Source organism: Centrocercus urophasianus, unplaced genomic scaffold (assembly GCF_019232065.1).
Source record: "Centrocercus urophasianus isolate 14NV4802_14NV808 unplaced genomic scaffold, USGS_Curo_1.0 seq_9, whole genome shotgun sequence".
NCBI lineage: Eukaryota > Metazoa > Chordata > Aves > Galliformes > Phasianidae > Centrocercus > Centrocercus urophasianus.
Window position 1 is genome coordinate 40,605,364 of NW_024885532.1, and position 26,100 is coordinate 40,631,463.

General features: G+C 39.7%; 1 protein-coding gene across 1 annotated transcript; it reads right to left on the reverse strand.

Annotated features, from left to right (window-relative positions):
- Positions 1–3,609: 3,609 nt before the first annotated feature.
- On the reverse strand, positions 3,610–25,831 carry MTNR1B (melatonin receptor 1B). The gene is made up of 2 exons (XM_042839010.1): positions 25,615–25,831; positions 3,610–4,478 (listed from the first exon to the last, which is right to left on the reverse strand). Exons 1-2 carry the CDS (start codon positions 25,829–25,831, stop codon positions 3,610–3,612), a joined length of 1,086 nt encoding a protein of 361 aa, XP_042694944.1.
- Positions 25,832–26,100: the final 269 nt, after the last annotated feature.

Below are 26,100 nucleotides of genomic sequence, written 5' to 3' on the forward strand. Positions count from 1 at the left end.
AGAGAGATGGCCAGTAGGTTGCAGGAGGTGATTGTCCCTCTCTGCTCTGTCTTTGTGCATCCAGGTCTGGGGTCCCCAACGTAGGAAAGATGTGAAGCTTTTGGAAAGGACCCAGAGGAAGCCAAGAAACTGCTCAGGGGGCTGGAGCTCTCTTATGAAGAAAGGATAATGGAGATGGGCTTGTTAAGCCCAGCAAAGAGGAAGCTTCAGGGAGACTTCATTGTGTCCTTTGAGTATTTAAACAGAGTTTATAAACAGAAGAGAAATCTTTTTACACAAGCAGATGTGATAGGACAAGGGGGAAAGGTTTTAATCTCAAAGAGGGGAGACTTATGTTAGGCATTAGGAAGAAGTTCTTTACTGAGTGCGGTGAGGCACTGGCACAGGCTACCCAGAGAAGCTGTGGTACACCATTCCTGGAAGTGTCCAAGACCAAGCTGGATGGGGTACAAGACAGCCTGAACAGTTGGAGGACAACCATCCCATGGCAGAGATTGGAACTGGATTGGCGTTAATGCCTCTTCCAATTCAAGCTTTTCTATGACTCAATGATTATTAGCATAAGCTTCTTTTAGGATAGTTGAGGAAGTAGGCACTCTTGAAAGTGATCTTTCATTTTTAATGTACAGTGATAAATTGTAAAATAACTGCACAAAGACTTCAGATTTGCTTCCTATGAATGTGCAGAATGATTGCTGCTCAGTTCTGTGGTTAAGCAATTGGTTATGATGTTTCACTGAGCTAAAACAATATTAGGAATTTGATAAAAATTTTGGACTATTTTGATTTAAGTTATAAGCGATAAAACAGGACTGATCAATTCACTTCTAAGACTAATTTATGTGCAAGTCAGACAACAAATTTTGAGTACTCAGAGAAGTCAGAAAAAGCCACAATGTCAATGAAGAAAACTTGATGTCCGTTCCTACAAGTTTTTAAGACTCTTGAAACTTCTTATGTCCTCTGGGACAAGCTTCATGTATATTAAGTATATTATTTTATATTATATAGGTATATCAGGTATATTAGTTTTTTCTTCAGGACAGTAATTTGGAGGTTATAAGCAAAAACAGTACATACAAAAATCGTAACTGCCAGACTTACAAAACTGTGTTCAAAGAACCTACATTTTAGTGACTGATACTTTTAGCCATTTTTATGACCAGGCTAAAGTTGTTCCACTGAAGATTCTGAATTTACCTGTAAAATAATCATAGGTCCCAATTGTTTAACTGCTACTGGTAGTGAATTAAGTAAACCCCTAGATCTGTAATGTAGAGAAAATATTTACATCTCTCATATATCTGTTCAGACTTTTCAGTGTTCATCAGGCTACTAGTTTACAAGGCCTAGGATACTGAGCTTCAGAAATCATCAGGAATTAGCTGGTTAACATGAATGAAACTAGAAGAATCATCACATTTGTTATGTTGCTGCAACTTACATGGCAAGCAAGTAAAACAATTAAAATATGATGCTTCATTGAAGTTTTTCCTGTATGTGTAAAAAAAGGATTTTGTTTAAGATCTTTACATCTTTGTTAGCAGTGCATTTGTTGCACAAATTAACTACAACAGAATATTGTTCATACAAACTGGAGTGTGACAACAGCCTTCTTTCCTATTTTAATACCTGAAATCAAAATAAAAGCTGATTGGCTTCTTGTTTCTCCTCTGTGAGTGCTACTAAGAGTAAAGTGCATTTCAGAACTAATGATGACTTTATTCATTGTGTGCATGCACAAAGACCCCAGATCTGATTTTGAGATAATGCAAATCACACTGCGTGACTGCAATGATGCGAGGTATAATGCACTCTATAACCCGACCTGTACAGTCACTGTTACCTAAAAAAGGTGAAACCCGGTATAAATTTGAGCTGAGTGGAAAGAAAGTTCAAAATCATAATTTCATTATATGAACTGCAAAAATATGAACTGTAGCTACACTAATTGAGATTACCTATCTTTGACTGAACTGTGTTTACATATGAGCTACCTGATCTCAGTTACAATCAATGAAGACATCGTGAGGTCTGTCAGTCAGTTCCTCTGACCAATAAGGAAAGCTATTCCAAGATAAAATGAACTATTTCCTAGGCCTCCATGGACTGCAGTGGGAATTTAGAAACTTGAATGTGTACCAACAGCTACACAGGAGAAATCCCAAATTAGGCACAATAAATCCTGATATAACTACCCAAACTTTACTAGTTTGAACTAGTAAATAAATATTCCACAGTCAATGAGACCAGCACCACCTTGGAGCAATTCATCACATCTTTGGATGCATGATTATCAAAGATTAAAGGGATCCCATCTCTGCTGATAGATATTCTCTGCATAGGGAAGGTTGAAGCTTACATTAGATTAAACAACAAAGGTGGATTTTATTCAAGACTAGATGTCTACATATGGCAAGTATCTCAGCTGCCATTACAGTTAAAAGGGTTTTTTCATTCAGTCACTCACTAGTGTCTACTGTGACTTGAAGCAATCTGAGCTATCATGCCTGGTGTCCAATTACTATTCCAGATTACTACAGGACATACGCCACAATTTCCAGTCTGTTGAAAATGTGGCAATTATGTTAAAGTGCATCAAGTTTCTTTAGTTGTATATTTTGAGGTAAATAAATGGAGCACAATGGAAATTCAATTTTCTCTAAAAGAAAGAATTTTACCTGAAGTACATATGTAAGAAAAAAAGTATATTATATTACATTATCATGAAACAGAGAAATACAGCGTATGCATGTAAGAAGAAACGGGTCAGGAAAGGCTTTGATATTAATATTTACTTTCACACCAATGCTCTTCTTTCCAATTTATAAGTGTGATTCATAGACACTCCTACTGCCACCAGTATTTGCACAGAAATCTGACATTTGCCTTATGTATGGAAAACAGAGTATCTGATTCACCTTCTCTTAGAATCACAGAATGGTGGAAGTGGAAAAGGTCCCTCTGATGCAACCACATCTCAAGCAGGGACGCACTGGGCAGGGTGCCCAGGAACATCTCCAAGCAGCTCTGGAAAATCTCCAAGGAAGAGACCCCACAGCCTCTGTGGGAAACCTGTGCCAGTGCTCCATTGTCTGCACAGCACAGAAGTTCATCCTGGTGTTTGGAGCAAACCTCCTGTGTTCCAGTGTGTGCCCACTGCCTCTTGTATTTGCACTGGGCACCACTGATGAGATTTTGGCTCTGTATCATTGAACACAAAATATCACTCTGGAGCCTTGATGAGCTGCTGTGCCCATAGACCAGTACCCTTGCTGAATCTTTTGAGAACCGAATCCTGACCTTGAATAAAGCATGCCAGGTTCCTACAGGAATAAAAAAGTGCCTCATGTGCCTTGAAGTTGAATTCAACTCTCAAAAACAAAATAGTTTGTGCTCATCTGCTGCTTAAATTTTGAAATGTATTTTCAATTGATATCTTGTATAAATTACGAATTATGAGCAATGTGCTTTACCAAGAAGACAGTATTCCAGTCACAAAGTACCATCCAAGTGGAAGGTCCCCCAGAGTCAGCAAGAATGACTAGAACATTGCAGCTCTATCATTGGAGTTTTCTGTGACAAACTTTTGCATTAACCATCATCCCTTTACAAGGTATCAGTTTTTATTTGGTCATTGTTGTTTAAAGCAGGAGAGGGCTTGCTTTTCTGTCCATCAGTTCCTCCTTTGGATGTGTCCTGGAAGAAAAGCCTTGGCATCCACAGTGACATTAAAATACGTTTGTATTCATTCCGAAAATTCTGGTTAAGAAGTCCATATATTATTGCATTAAGGCAGCTGTTGAAATAGGCCATGAAGTAGCTTACAATGAATAACCATTCAGGAACTTTCGGTGCCATTTCTGAAGGATTGATAGCTACAGCCAATCCTATGAAGTTCAGAGGCGCCCAGCAAAAGGCAAAAATCACAAAAACCACAAACATGGTAAGAAAATTTCTGAAGTCACTTGGTTTCAGTCTTGGCTTTGTTTCTGACTTGACTCGTCTTCTAACTTGAAGCACTAAGACCCAAATTCGAAGGTAGCAGAAGCTCACAACAGTGATAGGGACAATGAAATGAATTACCACAACTGCAATTGTATAGTAGGAGCTTGCAGTCTGAACAAATGTGCATGAATAGATGCGTGGATCATACTTCAAGGAGCCGACAAAAAAATTGGGCACAGTTGCAATTACTGTTAATACCCAGATTAAGGAGACATAGAGCATTGTGTTCCAACAGCTATACACTTTGTCATAGGCAAAGCTATGACATATATAGCAATATCGATTAATTGCAATTGCAGTGATGTTGAAAATAGAGCCTATTACACTTAGTCCCATCACAAAGCCACTCACTTTACAGTGCATTTCACCCAAAGTCCATCCATTGTGGAAGATAGCTAAGAGCACCAGTGGGTATGGATACAAGGCCACCACAAGATCAGCCAAAGCCAGGCTCACCACAAATGCATTACCTGAGGAAAAAGAGAGACATATAGACATAAGTCTGAAAGCAAGCATAGTTGTGAACATGAAGAAAATGAACCATCTTACTTTGTATATCTGCAACATTAAAGTATTGGTGATGTTGGCAAGCAGCAGGTATATAATATCATTATGGTCTGTAGGGTAAATAATTCTATCATTCAGCTGAGGCCACCATAGAAATAGCTGCAGCAACATGATGTTTCAAATTGCTGGTGAATGTATTATACCCTCCTTTCCATTTTGTACTTTAATAACCATAGCAAGACATTACATAAGCTTGTGTTGAGATGTTTCAGTATAGCTAGCTCCACAGCTGGAGAAAAAGAATAAAAGGAAAGAAAAAAGTCTAAATTGCACTAGGTAGGCAGGCTAATCTAATCTAATCTAATCGTCACTCTAATCTATGAGTAGAATACTAACTGGCTTGAAATTTATCAAGGGGAAGGACATAGAAACGTCTACTGGAATTAGAAGGATGTGCTGTTTTATACGTAATCTGAATGGATACACAATAGACTAACAGAAATTTTCTGCATGAATAGCTGTACTGCAGTTATTTTGTCACTGCATTGACTAAGAAAGAGTGAACTGCCTTCACTACTTTCTGTCAAAAGGTATATTTAATTATCTGCACATAGTAAAAAGGTGCAATTGCAAGAGAAAGAAAGCATTTACATGTATGGAAGAAGCCTCTAGGCCTTTTGTTCTGATTATGTTCAAAGAAATTTTAGTGATATGCTCAAAATGTGCTGTCTTTAAACGATGAAATTTCAAAATGTTGTACATAAGAAAACTATAATAAAACTGTGATGTATTAAACTATATTACTATAAACTATTACTATATTACTATAAACTATATTACTATAAACCATTACCTGTGCGACCTGGTGTAGGGAACCTGCTTTGGCAGGGGGGTTGGACTCGATGATCTCTGGAGGTCCCTTCCAACCACTACAATTCTGTGATTCTGTGATATTCATGAAAAATGAGAGCCTTACAATGACAAGTATTGGCTCCCCTGATTTTTATGAAATAATTCTATAGAGACTTGCCAAGAGAGCTATGAACTTTAGATTCTTGGCTGCACTGAAGCGCAAAAGACATAACACCTTTTAAAATTGTGTGGGTATAACTATTTTTTGAAAAGAACAATTAGCTGATTCATCTTAAAAATTCTGAGATTTTTTATCCTCATCTAGCAAAGTAGTTCTCAAAACATTTAATTTTAAACACAGAAATACTGCTATGAATAGGGATGCCATTAGTTGGGGGACAGAAAATGTAGAACCTTGTAGGACTACTTTTTAAAAAATTGCAGAATTTCACTTGTACACTGTTTTCTCCACCTGCTCCTGCAAGTCTACCTTTCTTAATTAGAACAATGGAATGGTGAATTCTTTCATCTATTTTAAGAAAAGGCCATGAGCATCAGAATTTGCTCACACCAGCTAGGGAACTTAACATTGAATAGAATTACAAATGCATAGCCACAGAAAGTTGGCTCATCTCAAGAACAGGTGGACAACTTATTTTGGATGTTTTCTTGTAATAAGTTTAGCATCCTTTCTTTCACTCTTTATGTACACTTTATGTAATTTACACAAGTATTTTCACAGCTATGGATAGCTGACTTGGTAAACCCCGATTAGAGCTATCCTAAAGAATATTTATTAGCTTTATGATCTATGAAGAAAGAATAAATAAATTAGGGAGAAGATTGGAGGGTAGTTGGTAACAATCTTCAGGTAAGTGGGTCAGGAAGGATATAATCCTTTCCCAGGTTTGTGTTGAACACAAAAAAGCTTTAGTTACAACAGGAAAGCTTCAGACTAGATATAGAGAAAAAGATGCTAATGGCATGAGGAAGGAGGTGCTGAACATCTTGCTTTGTGCCTGACGTTGGAGATAGTAAGAAAAAAGTAAATAAACATTTGTCAGTACTGGTCTACTGGTCCTGGTTGGGGCACAGGAAGAATGAAGGAACTTTGAAGGTCTCTTCTAGGTAAACTGTGATAAAAGAGAAGACTGAAAAAGGAAGAAGGGCATATTTATCAGAATGTGTTTACACCACAACAAGAATTTTTCCAATCATTTTTCCTCATACTCAGGAGAAAGTTAGAAAACATTTATGTTTTCATGAGGATGTGTGCCAAAATCCAGTCTCTTGGGCCTCCTAGCATCAGCTTATACTTAAAATGTAATTATTTGGTTAAAATCAACTGAGCACTGAGCTCCTTCAATCATTTTTGGAAATTTACTGGAAGGTATATTTGCAAGTGAATATCAAAACTGCATATGTAGTTTATGAATTCTTGAAAATTTCACCTGTATTGAATAAGGACAGTTAGCAATGAATCTGTCAAAAAGATAACATACCATTTCACGATGTAGAAGAAAGGCAGTACATTATCTCTAAAGGCCTCAAGCAGTTTTTACTGTTATGGCTGTTTAAAGGTTTGGGTGTTATCACTGCGTGCCACAAAGTAAGATCCAAAGTTTTTGTCTTTTATGTGGCTGACTGTAGAATGAAGTTTAATATTATATGACTGCAATTTAATAACCTACAAAAAGTAGAAAGAAACTCCTCTAATTCATAAAAAAGTATGCAATCAAAATTTCGGAAAATCAAAGTTCTTAGATGCTTTTTAAGTGCTTTGAGAAAGTAAGTGTTTCTTGATACAACTAAGAAACAGCATTTTGAATGACCTTAACAACATTCACAGAGTAATCAAAGGGGAAACTTTGGGCTATCTGACAAAACAGAAACCACAGAAAGCTCCTCTAGTTGTAATGATTGCCTTGATAATTTACCCAATAGATAAGCCAGTAGATTTCAATTTCATGAGATTGAAGATTATATTCATTCATAAGAAGCGCATTTGCTCACTGGAATGGAAAGACTCAGTTACAGAAAATACCTACCAGACATCAAACATCTTGCCAAGGACTCAAAAAGTTACATATCTGTACTGTTTTAAATTTTGATAGCTAATCTGTCTGGATGGTTTGTAATCCTCTTTAATTTCTAAATACCCTAATCGAATAATCCACTGATGTTCTGTTCATCAGGGTGTACAAATGCCACAATGCCTCTTTCTCTGCTCCTGTCAAACTAGGAAACAGTTTAGCAACAATATAAGCAAAAAAGAGAGGCATGGCAGATGGTGAATGAATAGCGAATAACCTCGTGGCAGATTTTTTGAAATACCAAGAATTAATGACTATGGATATTTCTTCTATCCTTCCAGTTTGATATTCAGACCTCTATGGAAAATTTAGAATTACCCTTGCAGATTTCTTACTTCATTTTGTCTTCATGTGGAACACACAAGGAGTGCTCTGAAAGTAATGCTTCCTATTTCATTACGTTGGCTCACGATGTCAGAGGTGGATGTTGGTGGTATGGCACTAGAGGCTGACCCTTCCCACCAACATTCCATTACATTTTGTTGCCATTCAACACATTGTAGCAGAGGAGCAATCTGACAAAATGGCATCTGACGTGGAAGTACATAAGAAGTAAAGGTGTTTAATTGAATTTTCCCTGTGGAAAAAAAGGCACCCATTGACATTCATTGATGCATGCTGAACATTCCCGGAGACCCAAACAGTGGATGTGAGCACAGCGAAGTGGTGGGTGGTGCATTTCAGCAGGGGCAACAGTGACATGAAAGACAAGCTATGTTCCAGGTGGCCATGTTGATTTTTGTGAGAGCAGCATGCAGGCTCTTGTTCATCTCTGGCAAAAATGCATAGCTAATAGTGATGACTACATAGAAAAAATAGTTCGTTCCTCTGCCAGACACTTGCTCCTGTATTCAAAATAACCTTAAAAAAAAAAAGTTCAGGAAGGCTTCAGATGGCTTTTTTTTGTGATAGACATATAAAAACAGATTCTGTGCTCAGTTTCTAGACAGCCATCTAGTCAAAGGTATCAATTCAGGGATGTGTGGTTTCATTCATTCTGTAAGTTACTTACATATAAACTTTAAACATACAGCACTTTTATTTCCTCTGATTTTTAAAATGGTCACAAAATACTCAAAGTGATTCTAACCCTTTAGTTCATTATCGTAACACATTAAAGGGGCTAAGTATGTTTTACTGCCTCAATCACAGCTTCAAATTTTTGCAAGTGATATTTCTGCAAGTGATATGCATACGACATCCCTCCTCAGCTGTGAAGTCACCCCTTCCTGATAAAAATCCTAATATTAAGCTCAGTATGAAATCTGACAACTTAAAATTTTTGTTTCTGACTACCAGAAATAGAAATCAAATATAATTTTTATGTTAATGTTATTCCCTTTATTTAAATTATGTTTGTATAATTTATCTGCCAGTTAGGCCTTTTTAATGAACAATGAAGTAAATGGGAGAATTGCCATAGATTTAAAGGATCCATTAACCAGACCATTAGAGATATAATAAATAAAAAGCTCTTATTAATAAGAATGTGAAATACTGAAAATAGTCCCTTCTCAAACTCCACTTGTTCACAATTAGTGATTTGTAATAAAAACTACGCAACTTTTTTTGCATGGAACTTCTGTAGTGCATCTTTTTAGGTCCAAGTCTAAATCATTTCTGAGCTCCAGAGGAGGAGTTTCAAGGTCTGGATCAGATAAAACAGAAACATACTCAACTAAGAATAAACTGGTATAAAAATAACTTCATGAATCTATGTCTCCACTCACAAATTTATGAGAATAGCTCTGAGACTAAAACTAAGGGCCAAACTGCTCAGGCCAATCATAAGCCACAGATTCTTCTAAACACCATTCAGAGTGCTGAATTAAAGTGTGAGGTATAAGTTTTCCCATTCAGAGTTCAGGATTTTTGCAAAACAGATGACTACTGTGATGGAACTGTGTAGCTGTTACCACACCTGGAGCTTTTTTGTTAAATGTGGGTCTTTGCTATATCTTTAACTGATAATCCTAACAGAAAATCCATTTATTTTGGCACATTATCTGGAAGGATTATATAAATGAGATAGTCAGAACTTCTGCTGAATGTCCAGATTGTGGCTTTTAAATGGATGTTCTGGCCTTGATTGCTGGTTCTCGATGCTGCCAGTGATACCTACCTTTTTCTGACCAATCAGAATTTCCCAGAGAGTTGTAATTTCTATACTTCTTTCAGCTCATTTCAGGGTTGGGTTGAGGGCAGAAAAATAGGAGACCAGTCCTCCCAAAGTTTGCTTTTTAATGTGGAAAGTAAAGCACGACTGTGGGGAGCCTGAAGAACTGGTACCAGGTAGGTAGCCAGAATTTAGGATTGCATAGGTTGCTGTTTCTATTTCCAGAGTGTCCCAGCTTACCTGGCTCAAAGAGCAGGCAGGGAGGTATTACCTGCTCCTGGAGAAAGGCTGATGCTTCTCCCAGCTGTAGAAAAATGGAAGTGGAATTGAGTGTTAACTGTGCACCACAATTTCATTCTCTGTTGTTCATGGGATACTGCAGCTATGTAATAACCTTGGACTGCCAGGTGCTGATTTGGGACATAAGAAACCACAGAAGTGGGAGAATCACATGGTCAGTGCCAAGCAAATAAAACTGGAGTATATTAACAGCATGTGGATGTCTCACATTCCTCACTTTCTTTTTTTTTTTTTTTTTTTTTCTTTACTTCACGATTCTTTGATTATTATTATTATTATTACTTAAGTATTTAAGCTCCTGCAGTTTTTCACTGTTGGTTTAAATAGAGATCCTTTTAATCTGATTAAAAGCACCTGTGTCCACTCTATTTTTTCTCACAATCCATTAGGAGGAAATAAATCATGGAATCATAGAATAATTCAAGTTAGAAAAGACATTCAAATTCAAGTCCAACAATGAGCCTGCCCTACCAAGTCCCATCACTAAACTATGCCCCTTAGTTCCACATCCACATCTCTTAAAATCTCCAGGGAATACCCACCTTCCTGGGAAACCTGTTCCAATGCCTTATCACCCTTTCCATTAAGAAATTTTTCTAAATATCCAGTCTAAACCCTCCTAGCACAACTTGAGACCATTTCCTTGCATCCTATAATTGTCACCTGAGAGAAGAGACCACCATCCTCCTCATTGCAACCTCCTTCAGGTAGGTTCAGGCAGGGAGCAATGAGGCGTCCCCTCAGCCTTCTCTTCTCCAGCCTAAACAATCGCGCTTCCCTCAGCTGCTCCTTATAACTTTTGTCTTCTAGTTCCCTTACCAGATACATTACTCTTCTCTGAATGCATTTCAGCAATTCCAATTCTTTTTGTAGTGAGGGGACCAAAACTCATCACAGCACTTGAAGTGCAGTCTTGTGAGTGTAGAGTATGCAATCCTGTCCTTTTGGCCACACTATTTCTGATGCAGACCAGACTGCTATTGGCCTCTTTAGCCACCTGGGCACAATGCTGGCTTACGTTCATCCATCTGAACAGCATGAGGTCCTGTTCTGCCAGGCAACTTTCCAGCCAATCTGCCCTGAGCCTATAGTTCTGCACAGTGTGGTTGTGATGCAAGTGCAGCACCAGACATTTAGCCTTGTTGAATACTACACAACTGGACACAGCCCATGGCTACAGCTTATACATATCCCTCTCCAAAATCTTCCTACCCTCAAGCAGATCAACAATCTCGAGTAATGAGGTATCATCCACAAGCTTAACAAGGGTGCACTTCATTCCCCTCATCCATACCACTGACAAAAAAATGTAAAATAAAACTTGAGGCCTGGGGAACTCCATGGGTGAACAGCACTCAATTGAAAGCCACTCACAACTACCCTTTGGGCCCAGCCATCCAGACAGATCTTCATCCACTGAACTGAACATGTCCTGGCAGCCCAATTCAGATGTAAACCCACTCAGTGTCAGTGGGAATGAAGCCAGCAGAAGTGGACACTAGTAGCAGGTGAAGCACAGAATTAAGTCTTTTGCATTTGGATTCCCTGTGACACTACAAGCAAGAACCTCAGGTATTCTTTGATAAAACATATTAATGTAATCTAATGTTCAGCAATGTGTTACTAACAGAAGGTTTCACATAACGCTCCAAGAGAGTGCCTGATGGATTTTGGTTTTCATTGAATATAGCTGTTTAAAAGCAGTGACAGACTCCTTCGCTGTTTTGTTTCAGACACTTCTGGGATATCTAGAAGACAGATGTAATGGAAAGGGACAGAAAGGAGGTATTTGGAGATGCTGAGAAAAAAAAAAAGTACTGTAAATGATGAATTGATGCTGAATCTTTGGCCTGTTAAACATTCAGATTATTTCTTTTTAGGAATGTATGTTCTATGAAATTGTACAAAATATTTGGTGAGTTTGGTGAATTTGAGTTATTCTGTGCTAGGTTTAAAGGAAATTATCTACTGTCACTGGAAGTACTATACACAGAGCATAAAGAGAATATTTACTGTAGGAGTTATCCTTTTCTTGTGAAGCTCTCTGTTGGCTTTGAGAGAGCTTTCTGTTCAGAAGAAATTCAGGCCTAGACACTCTTGAAAATCAGAAGTCTCAGTTCCTGTCAGTTTTCAAAGTCTGGAGTACAGACTAAAGAGGGCTTAAACCCTACTCATCCATTTTCTGGATGAAAGCACCATGAAATTAAGCAGAAGAGGAGGAGAAACATACCTCATTTTAAGAAAAAAATGATACAAATACCTCACTTTGAGATATTTTAGTGGAGAATGCTTTGTACATCCCTTTCTTAAACTCCAATGCAAAGTACAGGATTCACAGGACTAGAATGTAAAAAGGAGCTTGAGACTGTAGCTTAGCGACTAGCAGAATGCTGGACTGGGACAGATCCTGGTCTTCTGGCCTATAACAAAGAGTTGAAGCTGGAAGCTACATTTTTAGGAGATGAATTTCAGGCTGCGGGTCTCAGGTGCCAAGTTCCATCCCTTCTACCACAGGCAGGGCCACCAACCTCCAGATCTGGTACTAAACCAGGTGGCCCAGGGCCCCATCCACAACCTCTCTGATCAGCCTGTTCCAGCACCTCACCACTCTCAAACTAAAGAACTTCCCCCGGACATCCATTCAACACAGTGTTGCTGAAAAGGACTGTTTTTTAGTATGTTTTTGAGATTGTGACTTTGGTGTGCTTGGCAGCTTGATACGCGTATACCTTAGTGAGCAAAGCTTCAGGTTTTTTTTGTTTTGTTAAACATGGAATAGTTGGTATCTGATTTAAGTTTGTTGTCATGAATCCCAGGTTCAAAAAAACGTTTTTAATGCTGTGCTGTTAAGAACTTTGTAAAGCCTTCAGATTTGTTACCTCTAGATTTATAATAGAGCTAAACCGTGGTTTCCTCTGGTGAAAGTATCCATGCTGAACACAGACGATGGTGACTCTCTATTGCCACCTAGTGCACTTGCTAAACGAGAGACAGTAAATCGCACCGTCTAACTGCAGAAGGCAAAAGCAAGTGGCTCCTTCTTCTAGAGTAAAGTCTGGTGGCTACTCAAATAGCATGTTTATGGGCTTATAAGTATTTTTAGAGTTTCTGACAATTTCTGAGACTTAATGAACTTTCCTGGTACTATGAGTTTTTCCAAAAGAAAAGGAGAAGTTGAAGATGCATGACGGTCTTTTCTAGAGAATCTGCTGTTGCCTAGTAGTTGGGGCAGTGACATAGTAGAAGACCTTTTATCTGTAAAAGGATTTGAGCCTATGTCTCTCATAGTCCCAGCAGAACGCCCTACTCACCAGCCCTTCTGGTCTTCTTGGGTTTCTCTGTGTGTCTAAGCTCATGTGTGTCTCTAGGTTGTGGTCAAAAATTTCACCCTGTAACAAAACGCACAGGTTATCACTTATTTTGTAAAGTGCTCCTCATAAGTCTGTCTTAAAATAACAAAATATTTTGATTTAAAAGATCTGAAATTAAGATGGACAGATGCAGAGGATCTCCCCAGAAAACTACTTTGGAAGAAAACACAAGGTTCATGGGCCTTACTATTCTGTACTGGACAATGCCATCTCTGTAAGGCATACCTTGCAAAAAAGTGAGAGCCTGTCCAGCACACTGTTCCAAAGTGACACAATTTGGGGTGCTGGTATTGAGGGATGGGGCAATAGATGAGCTAGAGTTACTAAGCAAATACAATGGGATTCAAATCAGACAAAAGTGGTGGTTGCTACAACAGGCAATAAACCTGTAGAACTTCTTATTCAAGGAGGATATGCAAAAAGGTTTACCTGCCTTAAATGAATGATTGAGAAAATAGCTGAAGTGGAAATTCACTAAAAAGATGACGCATGAGATTCAGTAAACGCTCTGAGCTGAAAGCAAAAAAAAGAGAGAACACAGGAAATATCATATGTGCTTGTTCTATTTTCAGTTTTTTTTTCCATGAGTGTCAGTAAATCTACAGGTAAAGAAAAAATATGAGGCTACCTACATCCTTGGTCTGTACCAATAAAACTGTTTTTATGAAGAGGTCTTTAAGTTTCAGTGAGACTAGATGGAAGCAAAACTTGCTCTACATCTCCTGTATTGTACTGATCTGAAGTGGTATGGTACACCATCTTCACTCAGATTCTTACCAGCCACTGCTCTGGACAACCAGACCATTTTTGTTGTCAGAAGGTGTATAATCAATGAGTATTAAGATGTTATAATTATGAAATAAAAAAGAGAGTTGGGCTAAGCAGATTATGATAACAAAAGGAGAATAAATAGAAAGCCTACCCCTATCCTGGGCTCATTTACAAAACTCCAGCGGAGCAGATCTCCAGAAGAGATCCTTCCCCACTGGTAGCCAGCTCTTAAATAGGTCTCCAGGTTCCACCCCTAGCAGCAGCACAGCTGAATTGCCCTCACCTGTGCTCCTCCGGCTGACTTATGGCTCGCCTCAGGTGATCAATCAGAAGTTCAGGCTGGGACTCTGCAGTTCCCATACAGAAGGTCTGAAGGGTGAATAACCTGCATTTCTATCTACTTGCAATTGATGCAAGCATAGTGCTATGCAGCAAGCATAGTGGTGAAGTTCTGTTACACCACTGCCCTTACACTGAAAGATATTGTCCTCGGGGTGGTCAGAGAAAGGGAAAGGCCCCCATAATTACCAAGAGAATTGCCAAGGGTGACCATAGGTTTTCAGACAGAGGACAGATTTATTCTGAGTGCCGTGGGCTGATGAATTAGCTTAAAAACCTCCAATTGCTGAATACAATCACTGAATAACAACAAAATGCTGTTGTTTTTTCACTAGTACTTTAAAGGAGTTGTGTTTCCTGTATCTATCAGTACACAGCATCAGCTTAATTTTTCTCACTTGAAGTAATCACAACTGTTGATTGCTTCAAGTGAGGGAGAATAGGAAACCTATAGGAAAAGCTGCAAGTATAAAAACTCATTTGCTGCTGAAAAAGGGGCCAATATGAACAGTTGTTGGACAGTAAGGGTGCAACCTAATTGGATCCTGTAAATTGCTAGATAACCTTTTTGCTAATAACATACTTCTTTTTAGTCTCTCAACGCTCTATTGCATTCCAAATACAAAAAGCAAAATATGTAGCATTTTGTAGACTGTTACTTTGTTAAAAACAAAAAAATACAACCCTTAAAATTAAAATTTTATTCAGATTAACTATAAAGGGCTGGTGTATGGAAACAAAGAAAGGGAATTTCACTACTGAAAACTCTGGACAAAACTTAATTCTGTTCTGGCAGGTGTTGTATGAGCTCGGGAGGCACCGGAATGTATTGCCAGAGAAGTTGTGGAGGCCTTATCCTTGGTGGCATTCAAAACCAGGTTGGATGGGGCCCTGGGCATCCTGAGATAGTGGGAGGTGTCTCTACCCTCAGCAGGAATGGTCTTTAAGTCCCTTCCGACTCAAGCCATTCTACAGTTCTATGAAAGGCTGCTTCATCTTCTGTTACCTTCCCAAAAAATCTTAGGCTCAGTAAACACATAATAACTGCTTTGCTAATTGTTGTTAGCCTGAATTTGTATCAAATTCATGTAAACATAAAAATGTTTTTTTCTCTCTCCCTTAAAGCAACAAAAATTGCTCAAGTTCTTAGGATAACTTCTACTTTCTTTTAAAGAGGATGGAAATTTGAATTATGCATGTATAAGTAATATGAAAAAAAAAACCAACATTTAGTTTTGTCTAGCTGATTGATGTTTTTGGCTAATATTCATTAGGGAATCAATTAAATTTAAAAGAAAAAAAACTATAAAAATACTAATCTGAAATATAATAAAAATAATTTGAAAATGTCACAGTTGCTTAGACAATTCATCAGATATTTCAAATGAATAAAATAGAGATTATTGCTGACTAAGGGAGATATGCAGCTCTACTTAGTCAAGATTTAGTTAGCCATGATAAGGTGCATTAACTAAAAAGTTAAGTCTTGTAAATCCTTTAAACAGAACAAGGCATTTTAATCAGTAAAAATGTTGGGATTTCTCCTTGTGGAAATGAAGACATCATGAGTTAAACTGTTCTGCACGACTTCCAGTGAAGGATTTTCAGCATGTGGGAGATGTACAACCAGTAAGAGCAGCAGTAAAGCATGTACATATAAATTAGTTTTGCTGCTCCATACAGTAAGGGATCCCTCCCAGACATGTTGGGGATCCAAAGACAGTCTTGCAATTATTTAAAATGGTACCTGATACAATGCAGTAAATACAGCACCTGGGAACATCAATATTGAGATTGTGCAGGTTGAAAAGCTGCCAATGCTTGTAACATTCTCTGGAGGCCCTTCCTAATAGCCTTTTTTTCCTTTTTTATTTTTTATTTTTAAATCTCTGCTTTTTCCTTCCTGTTTCCTATTTTGTGGAAGAAGTAAGTAGATGACACTTGGTGAGCACAGCCATTATGAATCTTTCAGTCAGGAAAAGTCTTACCCTTTTTGTTCTTAGCATTTAGAAGGCCTCATCACTGCACATGCGTATGGAGCTGAATGTCTTCAGAAGCTGTTGTCAGTCTGTGCCATCTGCTTCTTTTAGAAACAAGGTCTTAAAGTAAAGTACACTTGCATGATTCATCTTATAATGATACTCATAGGTTTGTAAACAACATTTAAATAGATGAATAAATAAAGTGTTTCAAAGAAAGTGATCATGTATGCTCTGCCAAGGCATTGTCTGGTCTGTGTTTCAACTCAATCTAAACAAAATATGTCATGATGATTTCCTAAATTTAGCTCTTCCCTCTGAACCAGGAAGTCTTGCAAAAAGACTGGAAAAAGCTCACTTCAGGCTGAATTGTGATTTGGTGAGCAAGTTAAATGAAGGGTGGTAGACATGGGAATATAACAACGGGATCATTGAAGTTGGAAGAGATATCTGGAGATTTATCTAGTCCAAGTCACCCCCAAGAAGGGTCAGTAACAGCATGTTGTTCAGAGCTCTGTCCAGTTGGATTTGGATCTGCAGCATAGGAAGTTCCGCACAAATGTGCGCAAGAACTTCTTTACGGTGAGGTGACGGAGCACTGGAACAGGCTGCCCAGGGAGGTGGTGGAGTCTCCTTCTCTGGAGATGTTCAAGACCTGCCTGGATGCCTGCCTGTGCGACCTGCTGTAGGGAACCTGCTTTGGCAGGGGGTTGGACTTGATGATCTCTGGAGGTCCCTTCCAACCCCTACAATTCTGTGATTCTGTGATTTTGACTATTTTCAACTGTGGATACTCAACAGGCTCTTGCGGGCAACTTGTTCCAATAAGGCAGAGATATACAGCAGATTTACTTTTTTTGCAAGGGAATAGGGGGAAGACTGTGTTGATTTTGCACATGGATGAGGATTCTACTTGAACTACTATATAACAGGGGGTGTTTAAAATTATATCTGCCAACAAGTAGGTAGAAAAAAGATGGTCACTAACAAAGAGAGAGAGTTCCTTGGTCAGATTAGAGCAGGTGGGACTTTGTTTCTTTGTTTTGACTAAGATTCTGTCTTCATATTCCATATGGCAGCAGAATCTGGACAATCTCTGACTAGACATAATGGTCTGAGCCAAACAGAGAATTTGGGCCAACAAAGTTTACCTGGGAGGCAGGGAACAGTGTTGAGACAGCTGCATAGAAAGCAGGAAGAAGCACCAGATCCTAACAAAAAGAGTTTTGAAAAGTAATTCCCATTGGCTTGAGCAGGGTCAGAATTTCCCTCCTTATCTAGATATTCAAAGATAGGTTCAACTTACCCAGTCTGCAGAACCCTTTTCCATATGCTACTTTGATGATCTTGGTGAACTGTAAACTTGCTGAGGGTATAGTCTGTCTCATCATCCAGGCCATTAATGAAGATATTAAACAGTGTTGATCCCAAAAAAACCCTGGAGGACACCACTTGTGTCTTGTATGCAGCTGAGTTTTGTGCAACTGATCACAACCCTCTGGACTCAGTCATTCAACCAGTTTTCAGTTTAGCTCACTGTTCACTTGTCTAAGCCCTACCTTGTCAAGTAGTCTTAGGAGGGTGTTATGGGAGAGTTTCAAAATTCCAAATGAAGGCAAGGTAGACAACAGCTATTGTTCTCACCTGATCCATCAAGCTAATCATGTATTTGTAGAAGGCTACCAGGATTGGATAAGCATAATTAGCTTCTTGTAAATCCAATCTGGTTACTACCAATTACTTTCTTGTCCTTCATGTGTTTAGAAATGGTTTCTAGGATTAGTTAAATCCTTGTCAGTGGAAAACTGAATAAAATTGTCTACTTCTAAGAACATTGGAAAAAAGAGTACCAAAGACTGTAATGCTGGTGAACGTCACCAGGGCCAGGATCTGCACATTGTGAGCTGTTATATACCCACAGGTTTTTCATTATGCAGTTAATACTCAGTAAAGTAGATTATTTTTACTCTAATAAAGACAGTCCAAGCTATGAGGCAGAAGGAAATAAAAATACCTAGACTGAATAGATAAAAAATATTCTTAGGTGATAGCCATTTGACGTAAGGTCTTTTTCATTATTTGAACTCAAATTAAATGTTGTGTGTACTGAGATAATTGGAAAAAATTAATTGCTTTTAGTACAAGAGGATGCTGAGAATTTCAGGCAGTGTATAAGCAAACCTTAGAGATATGAGGATATTCTTTATAGGTTCCTGTCTTTTCTGCAGGGATGTATTTTCCCTTTCAATGTTAGCTCTGGACTTGTAATTTGTTAACATAATTATATTTACAAGGTTAATGCATTAAGCAGATATTTTCCCTATCTTATTAGTCAGACTGCCAAATCCAGTGGTTGCATGTGATATTTCCTGGCAGCTGTTGTTGCCCTCATTGTGCAAATATGACAATCTAACAAAGCAAATGACAGATGTGACGTGACAGAAATGGCAGAAAGAAGATGATGTTTGTGGAAGTGATGCAATATTGGTATAGTCTTCGTATATGTGCTTAAATACTGAAAACTGAAGTTAAATTCAGTTAAAGTCCATGAACAGTGGCCAAATAAAATGAGTAACTTTGTGAGAAGAATGTTTTTTCTCTAGACATAATTTAAGCAGTGTATATTAAACAGCATAATCATATATATATATAATTAATAACTAATTAAAAGAGAATCCCAGTAATATAGATTCTAGCAATCAAGAATGTTGTTCAATGAATGTGTTTAGGCTAATGTTACCTCCTGTTATGTCAAGATCTGTACTTAGGTCAGGAAAACACTGACTGATAAAGCTCACTGTTTACCAGTATTGTTAACAATATATCAGATCTACAAGAGTAGTTAGGAAGAACAAAGTTGCACCCACAGTAATTTAGACATACTTTCATCAGCTTTTGCTGGAAATCAACTTCATGCCCATATCAAGGTGGAAATTTAAAGATCAGAGCAACTGCTCAGAATGCACCACCATAATCTTTCTTTCTTTCTTTCTTTCTCTCCACTAAGGAAAACAAAAACAAAAAAAAAACAGTTTTAGTTTTATTAGCCCAGCATAATGTAGTTATTCTCATATGTTTTCTTGAGAACAAGGCAGTGTATTTAACAGCAGCATTTGCTTGCAAAGGATAATTTATAAGAAGCTAAAATTTGGAGCATACCTGAACATTTTCTGTTACTCAGATGAAGTGTGAGTTGGAATAGGAGTAGGATTTACTTCTAGAAACAGAGAATAGGTTGTCACTGATTCAGTGAGCTGAAAACAGTCTCCTATAATATCCTCAACAGAATGGTTTAAGCCACTGGGTAAATATCTGTCTACTAAGAGTAGCTGAAAACATTACAGCCTTTTAAAATGAGCTGTGCTGGCTCCCTGTGAGTACATTTGATCTTCTAGCTCATTGGCTGATTGTATCAAAGAGCATCATGAATCCTTGAAGAGATTCTGCTGGTTGACCCAAGAATAGAGCTTTACTGCAGAGGTCATGCCTCATGCAATCAGCAAGTATTGAGAAGGAAAAGCATGTCCAGAGTCCAGAAGAGAGCTGGCTATAAAGGGAATGCTGCTAAGACACATAAGAATTTGCATACACAGCTGCAGAGAGGTCCTTCTAATTGTCTCTGAGGGTGTGTTTGCACTGGATATTTCAGGGAGATAAAAGCAAATATTCACAGAATAGCTGGTAGTTCTTTCAATTTACAGATGGGATATTTAAGGGGCTGAATGTGGCCTCTCATTCTTCTCTCAGGAAGACAACTCTTCCCAGGAGGGAAGAGCTGCACTCAGATGAGCAGCTTTGCCATGATTCCCTGGCACCTGTGCTGGTCCCACCTCTAGTACCCACTTCCCCCTTCCTTACTGTGATGGCAGTATAACTGCTGTTCCATTTTTATTGCATGATCAGCAACTTTTGCATGAACTTTGCCATAACTTTAACAATTAGTCAGGGAGTAATGACAAAAAATAAAATACTACCAGTTCACCTCTGGAAGATCCGTCTGTCTATCACAGACTAGGTGCTAACATGGCACCTAAAATTAAGGCAGGGAGTAAGCCGGAGAGGAAGAACGGATCAAGAAATCTCTACACTTTTAGATCTCAACTGCAGGAAAAACTATAGAAGCAACATTCGGTAGGAAAGAAGAAACAAAGATGCAAGTAAAGGAAAATGGAATAAAATTCAATATGAGCTAATATAAAGAGGCTGTACAAATCTGATCATAATTACTTAATAAAAGCTAGAGTTTCTGTACCTGGGAAGTTGCTCTAAACTGATCTAGCTTTGGGAGCCTATTTGCCATGGTATCACACAGTCTGCTACTACCATTGCCTGGACAGAGATGAAAGAAAACTATTGCATCAGAGATATCCTTCATTGGAATAACTTTGATTCAGAAGTATTAGGTCACAGAACACAAAAGAGAAATAATGTGCTGTGACAATGCAAAGCTGAGACCCTGTATTTCCCTGTATACAGGGAAATGTCAAGATCTGTTTTTTCTTGAGGACTGAAAGAGTGGAAAGTGAATGAATTATAATAGTATGAGGCACAAGAACAGGTGCTGAAGGAACAGCAGGGACTGAACATACAGAAGAAAAAGATGAGCTGTATTAGTGAGTTACTGTACCAAGAAGAGTCATTTATACCATGACTGTACACACTATAAATTAGCAAATAAGCAAAAACTTTAATTTTAAAAGAAGTTTGAACTACAGAATTATTATATTGAGAATCACAGAATGGCCTGGGTTGAAAGGGATGACAATGTTCATCTAGTTTCAACCCCCTGGTATGTGCAGAGTTGCCAACCACCAGACCAGGCTGTCCAAAGTGTTGGGTTCGATGAACTTCTGTGAATGTTGAAATCATGTCCCCATGAATTGCTCAGTACCAAGCAGCTTCAAGGCTAAAGGTCTTGGATATGAGAGAACGTGAAGGCTTGCTGGCCACACACACTCACAGTTTCAGGGCTAAGATCCAGAGTTCTAGAAGTCAGGAGTAGAGAAGTTCTGTTAGGCAGGGTCCTATCTGAAACCAAAAATAGTAAGCACCCATGTTTTGCTCATCAAAATATATTCTTTTCAGCATCAGTGTTGACATTCAAAGCCAACTTTTCCAGGTGGTTTCAGGATTCAGGAAAGATTTAAGTTGTATCAGTCTTATTTGGATCAATGGGAACTTTTGGCGGACTGGCAGTGAGGAAAAAGGTACAAATTTAAAAACGTAAGTGAGCAAGCTACTAGAAGAATTACATGATGACTTTTAACTCTTATGTTTATTTTATCCTACCACAAGGTTAATGTCCATGCTGAGGTTCCTCCAGACTCTTTCTCTTTTTAAGTAGAGAGAAATAAACACTTTTGTGGTCTGAATCATGCCAAACTAATGTAGACGCCAAAAAATAAGTTGGCTGAATTGTACCCCAAAAATGTTTACTTCTCTTCTTAAGTTCTAAAGGGAGCCCAAAGGAAGAAGCTCAGAAATGGGTGTCTCCACTGTAGTCTTTTAAAATCAGAAGATATAAATTCCACCTGAGGAGATGGCTGTCCACTGTCCCATGGAACTTGAACTGCTGTATCCAAAGATATGAAGAATAAGTGAAAACAGCATGTAACAATGGGGAAAACAATATCACAGATAGAAAAGAAAATGGCAAGGAAAAAAAGAGTGCAAAACTTAATTATATTACTGGATATTTTTATTTAGTAGAAAGAAGAGTTCCAAAATTACAAATCTATGTGCAGGAATGTTTTACTTTGTACCAGTGCCTATGCATATGAGTAGCATGTCCATCTCTAGAGCCACACACACGAACTCACTCATTGAATTTAATTAACATGCAAGTGCAGCTATGTTCACACGTGGGAAAAATACCATGAGTTTTGATTTGAAAGGGTATCAATCTTACTGTGCTGTGCTAGTTGTTATATATAAAAAAAAGAAAGTAGTAAAGGAAGAGATTAAAGTGGGTTGACAAAACATACTAGAAATATCACTTTCTGCTAATGCATTCTTTGGCAACACACCAAGGTTAATATTAGGTCTTCTTCTGAACCAAAAGGGTCTCAAAATCTTCACTACTATTTGAAATGATATTTGAGTTAATGCATCTAATTCTCATTTCCCACTGATTTTGCACAGTTTTAAGGCCAATGAAATACAAATGGGTTGCTCTATCTCCCTCCCACAGGAGACGTCTTGTCTTTTCCTCCCCTCTGAATTCTATCACACTGGGCTCTTACTCCAGCTATAATGTTGTGGTTAGAGCTATGCCTACACAAAAGCATACCAAAACTCTTGAAAGCATCTAGTGATTTTCAGTGACTGGATACACCCTCAGGATGCTTCACCACTCAGCAGTGACTATTTAGCATACATGAACTTTAGCACTGCAAAAGTTTAGTGCTTTAAAAGCTGCCTCCAATTGGGCGTACTTAAATGAAGACAAAATCAATAGTCACTTTTGAAAATTCAGCACACAGTGTCAAATAGAAAGGCTAATTTATTTCATTCTGACATACAAAGTTTTCTTTCATTTTCTAGTGTGTTGGACTAAGTTACTTCCTCTCTAAAATTAGAAATTATAAAAGCATTAATTTCTGTAAATTCAGCCACTTTTAGAGATCAGAAACTGCTCAGCCTCTCACAAAAAGGCTGGGTGCAGTTATGTAAGAAGACAAGCGTGTTGATTCATACCAATTATACTATGCACTACTTGGAAGAGCCTGCACAAATTCTCCCCCTCCTCCAAAAACAAATCTAGATGTAGGAAAGAAGATTCTGCGTGCCATGAAACAGTCTTTCCATTGTACAGCTGGCAACATTCCCACTGTTTAAGAGTGAATGAGCAAACCCTAAGAACATCAGTCCTAACCATTCTCTATTTCTCTTCTGCTGAGCATAACACTCACCAACCTAAAGGTTAATGGGTCATTTCATTCCACTCCACTCTGTGCCTCATGTATATATATCAGCATGAAAAATAGATTTGCTTTTGACCAAGCTTTCAGGAGAGTGATGTGTAATTAAATCATTTGCAATAATCAGGTTTCTTTGTAAATCACTGAACGGAACAGCATTGGTAAGTCCTGAAAATATGATAAAGCCTTGGTTTGCTCTCTGAATAGAGGATTACTATTTGTACTATAGAAATGGTTAGAGCTGCTTAATTTATTCCTTATAAACCAGTGGCTTATTTGAAAGATCCCTACTCTCACCCCTCCTGAAGAATCACTCTCATTAGCTACTTCAAGGGAGAATCAAGCATTCGCAGTGCTATCACTCCTTTTTCTTTCAGTCATCTAGACCTTTTCTCTGCTGCCCACAGGTTTTCTAATGGTTTCACGTTGTAATATGCAATGTCATAGAGAGACAAGACTAATTCATCATGTCTTTTTCCCCTCACCATTCCATTTTTTCCACACATCCCCACGTCCTGCTAGTACTGGCATGTTTCTAGTCAGCTCAGAAAAGAGCAGCCCCAGGTCCACTCATTGGTACATCTTTCCTTGTCTGAGGGCTCCTGAGCAATGCCTCAGTCCTCCACAACTTCCCCATTCTCTCCACCACTCCACCAAGAGCACTGTTCCCTGCCTCTGCTCACTACTTACAAAATTTTCTGACAACATTTATCAACTTATCTCCTTTCAGCTTTATCCCCAAGACACATCCCTCCCTGATGGCAAAGCTAGAGACTGGCAATTTTAAGGTATTTAACTTTATGAAGACTACACTGAAGGAACTCCCTGCTGTTCTTCAGGATACTTATCAAAGATTAAGAAATCAATGAAACAGGGTCAGTGATATCACATCAAGGATGACACTAAAAGGAAATAAATTAGTATATATTCTAATTAGATAAGAAGATTGTCTTATTTCATCAGCCTTCAGACAACATGGAGCACTTTAATCAGCATCTTGAAGCTTATTCTTCCAAGCATCCAACTCCTCCCTCTGCTGTCATTGAGTGAAGGAAGCAGTCCGGAGGAAATTCCCCTCTTGCTCCCCTTTCGGCCGGGAGTTGATTTATGGGACCGGCTCCACGTCCCATCGCCAGCCTCCTCGAGCGCGGACCGGGGGAAGGGAAGCTCTGGCGGCGCTCCCTTTCCCGGTTCAGCACCGGGCATGGCTGTCCTCACCTCGGTACTGCTCTGCTGCTCTCGATAATGACTCAGTTCTCCAGAACGTGCAGTTTGAGATAAAACGCTGAACACAGTGCATATAGCAGCTCCTTCCCCATTTCTTCCCTTGGGAGAGGTCTCGTTCCTTTGCAATGATGATCTTTAAACATTATTTAATTAAGAATAAGGGTGAATGAGTGCATTGTTCCAGGTAGTAGGAGATGCTGAAACACCGCATGTAGAATTCTGAAGGAACTGTGATCCACCAAAAAAAAAAAAAAAAAAAAAAAAAAGCCGGGAAATTCAAGCACCCAGTTACCCACTTCCTCCTCCCCTTCGTAAGGCAGCTGTTAGGCATGAGGTCGGACAGATGCAAGATGATACAGTTGTGCATCTGGCTTCACAGCTCTCAAAGCAAGGTTTTGCTGCCCAGAACATGGGGCAGACAACACAGAAGGAGATCATTTGGTCATTTTCCTAGGATCTGGTATCAGAATGCCTCAGCGAGCCTACTCAGGGAGCTGTGGGCACCTCGGGGTCACAGCCCTGTGTGTGGATCTGACAGAAAAGGCGTAGGGGAAAAGGGAAACCCGAGGGGTATGATTGGCAGTGCTGTGGTTGGAGGCAGGTGTAACCTGCCCAGCAGAGATGAGAAGCCCCACGAAGCACAAAAAGCCACTTCCCAGCACATAAAGGAAGAAAGAAAACAACTACAGACATGACTCAAAAAGAAGGAAAATACTTTATTTTAGTCGGAGGGCACATGAGCATAGAACAACAACCTCGTGAAGGACCGCGGCGAGCTCCAACGGGCAGTCCGGAGCCGGAGCTCCACTTCCCACACGCCTCACCTCAGTGCTCCGGGCAAGTTCCTTCTTCCCCCCGTACTTCCGAGCACTGTTTAAAACGTGACATCGATCCCCCCAGCAGCAGCAGCTCCACAAGGAGCGAGCAGTACCTCATTAAGAGCCTCGCAATGACACGCACTCGCTAGAGCAGAGCACAGCCCGGAGGGACCCGCAGCGCACTGAGCGCCCGAGGTCCCGCACACATCCCTGTCCGCACAGGGACAGAAGGAGACTTTCTGAGTCCCACAGACGGGCTCTTCCCCTCAGAGCAGGGCGCCCGCTAGGCTCCGGGTTCCCACTTCTACCTTACCTGAGTTCCTGAGCTTGCGGTTCTTGAAGACGGACACGATGACCAGCAGGTTGCCTAAAATATCCACCACGGTGGTGAAGATCAGCACGCTGGAGAGAGCCGTCACCACCCAGGCGGGCCGCGGGGCGCCTCCAGCCGCCGCCTCCCGCTCCGCCGAGCCGAAGTGACCCCGCCCGCCCGGGTCGCAGCAGTTCCTCAGAGATCCATTCTCCAGCATCGCTGACGCCCGCCGACCTCGCGGCGGCCCCGCTGACTGGACGCGCGGGCGGGCGGGAAGGCTTTTAACGGCCCCGCCGTGCGCGCTGCCCCTCCCGCTCCCTGCAGATGTCGCCGGGAAAGGTCCGGGGCGGGGCTAAGCGGAGCCCCGAGGGGGCTGGGCACAGCCCGGGGGCGGGCGCTTCACCTGGCGCACGCCTACGGCGCCCGGCGGCCGCCGAGAGCGCGAGCGGGGGCCGGGGTGAGGTCTGGAGAGAGGAGAGCGGGTAC

Excerpts from the sequence above, each read along its gene's own strand:
- MTNR1B (XM_042839010.1), bottom strand. The coding sequence starts at position 25,831 with ATGCTGGAGAATGGATCTCTGAGGAACTGCTGCGACCCGGGCGGGCGG. Across the intron at positions 4,479-25,614 it reads CCGCAAGCTCAGGAACTCAG|GTAATGCATTTGTGGTGAGC; the intron begins GTAAGGTAGAAG and ends CTTTTTCCTCAG.